The following is a 2,549-nucleotide window of genomic DNA, read 5'->3' on the forward strand; positions in this document are numbered from 1 at the left end:
TGGTGGCGCAGCTGGATGGGCTGGTCGGGTCTGGTGCTGCGGTAGGCGAAGCAGACCAGCCGCTGCCAGACCTGGCAGTACTGGCGATAGGTCTTCGGCCGGAGGTGGATCTGGATGGGCCGGTTCCAGACCCCGGGCTCGCGAAAGAAGGTATTGATCTGGACCTGGTCAAATTCATTGATCTGGCCGCTCCGGATGGTCTGGTAGGCCTGCCAGATCAGCCGCTCGACACTAGCACTGAATAGGGCAAGCAGGGGCTCCTGCACTGGGTCCGCTGGGCATCCGAGCAGGGCCACTGCAGTTAGATCCTGCCCGCGTAGGTACTCTGGCCAGCGGGTCAGCTCCAGCCAGGGAGAGACCTCAGTTGGGTGGCCTTCTAGGCTAGGGACCTGGCCATTTACTAGCATAGCTGCCGCCTCCGCCTCCCGCAGGGCCTGGTCTATATGAGCGCGGATGCGCTCAGCAGGGGTCTGGGGGGCGGCTAGCAGGGCCTGCTGGCTTGGCTGGGCAGCGCAGGTCACCTCAAAGAAATGGCTCCCTGGCCCAGCACGGTAGAACCGCTGGCAGCTAACCACACGATCTGCCAGGCGGGCCTGGGCCCGGGCCTGGGCCCGAGCTGCTGAAAGTTTACCCTGGCCCCAGTATCCATCCTGGTCCTTATGTTTCCGGGCACGGTGGTCCTGAAGCCCGGCCAGGGCCCGGCAGATGTAGGGGCAGTGGGGGCACCCGCGCCCCTGGTACACTGGCAGGCCTGGCACGGGGGGGTCCCCAGTGGAGGGCTGGGGGCAGGGCCCCTGGCTTGGGTCTGCCCATGGCCGCTGGAGCATCTCGGTCAGCACCGCCTGACAGAGAGCAGGCGTGGCCACAGTAGGATGGGACCGGTGGCGGGTGCGGAGGTGGCCCAGTAGGGTCCGGGGTGAGACAGCATACTGGCAGCGAGGTGCGGTGCAGATCCAGACCTGGTAGGTGGGATTGTAGAGAAATAGGTCCATTTAAAAGGAGAGGAGGATATATACAGTAAGAGGAGAATAGAGGTGAAACTAGATCACTACTAGTTAGGATATATTAGGTATGCGACATAGAAACATAACCTGGATAGGTGGACCTTGGGAACACTGAACACGGCCTGGAAATATGACCTGGAAACACACAACCTAGAAACACGACCTAGAAACACGACCTGGAAACACGACCTTGGAAACGCGACCTTGGAAACGCGACCTGAAACACAAGCTAGGAAGCTAATTCACACAGTAAAGTGATTAGTTAGTGATTAGTGATTAGTGATTATATCAGGGCGAAGAAGGCGTGGATCTAGAGTGCCGAGGTAGGAAACATGGGCAGCACCATATCAGGGGGCTGTATCCCCACGCACGCACGCACCGGGAGCACGCGCGGCGGATACGAGGGGGGAGCCAGGGCAACGGACCAATCAGGGGGCGCGCAAGCCCATCGAGGGCAGGACGGTTCAACCCCTGGGGAACAGGGAATACGGAGACGATTCGAATATTACTCGAAAATGGGGCGGACCCGCTAAAAAAGGGCAGCCCTGGAGGCACCGCACTTCATTCTGCTGTTCTCTCGGGTAGCATTGATGCGGTGTCTCTACTGATTGATGCGACAGAATGCATGGAAGGTGATCTATCAGCGGTCAATGACAGACATGAAACAGCCTTGCATCTTGCTGTCGGGTTTCAAACACCAAAGATTGCCAGACTCCTCATGAGTCACAGGGTCAATCATCTTATTGTGGACAACGAAGGAGATACGCCGCTCGCCCTCGCGTTGAAAAAGAGAGCTAAGCCACACATTCGAATGTTTCTCGAGCTGTACCCGGACATTTGGCCCCCTGGAGATCTACATAATGAGCTCTGGAAAGCTGCTCAGGAGCTGGACTTGGAGACAATCCAGATTCTTCTCAAGTTGATCAACGATGAACGGGTGCCAATCGATCTCAATATCCCAAATCACCGAGGGAACACTGTATTGCATCTTGCTTGCCTCTCCATCCAGCAGTCATGGCAGACCGTCTTGAATATTATCCGGCTTATAATCCAGGCGGGTGGTAATGTCGATGCGCCAAATTATCAATCTCGGGATACACCAATCCATTGTTTTTTGAAGACTTCGTACCATGGTCCTCAGCCTGGCACCTTTTATGAGATATTTCAAACACTGCTCGGTGCAAGTTCAAATCTAGGCGCCCAAAATCATGAGGGAAACACTCTGTTACACTGTGCTGTGGCTGGAGGAGATCTGAGGATAATCCGCATGCTTCTAGAAAAGCTTGAGAGGAACCAAACATCTACAAAGAACAAAAAGGGGTGGGCTCCACTACACTGTGCGATTACTGTGCCTAGAAGCGAGCATATCATTTCACTCCTTGTCGCCTCAGGGGCCAGCATTGATGATCAGACAGGAGACGGCCTGACTCCACTGCACCTCGCAGCACGTGCAGGAGTGAATATCTTGGCATTAAAAGCTTTACTTGAATCAGGGGCGGATCTCTCTATTTTAAAAGATTCAGCCGAGCCGCCTGTACATTTAGC

The 2,549-nt window shown here is 55.6% G+C and overlaps 1 protein-coding gene across 1 annotated transcript in view, besides 3 other annotated features; it reads right to left on the minus strand.

Moving 5' to 3' along the window:
* The window catches only part of NFIA_071980 (putative helicase), a gene marked incomplete at both ends in the record, with an annotated part of 7,268 nt that extends 6,276 nt beyond the window's left edge, over positions 1-992 (minus strand). Inside the window, one exon of the mRNA XM_001259190.1 lies at positions 1-992. This exon is cut by the window's left edge and continues 745 nt beyond it. Within this exon, the coding sequence (XP_001259191.1) occupies positions 1-992 (992 nt within the window).
* Positions 589-613: a microsatellite.
* A 126-nt stretch (positions 993-1,118) lies between the features above and the next one.
* Positions 1,119-1,229: a microsatellite.
* Positions 1,158-1,222: a microsatellite.
* Positions 1,230-2,549: the final 1,320 nt, after the last annotated feature.

The sequence above is a fragment of the Aspergillus fischeri genome, genomic scaffold, assembly GCF_000149645.3.
Source record: "Aspergillus fischeri NRRL 181 1099437636264 genomic scaffold, whole genome shotgun sequence".
Taxonomy (NCBI): domain Eukaryota; kingdom Fungi; phylum Ascomycota; class Eurotiomycetes; order Eurotiales; family Aspergillaceae; genus Aspergillus; species Aspergillus fischeri.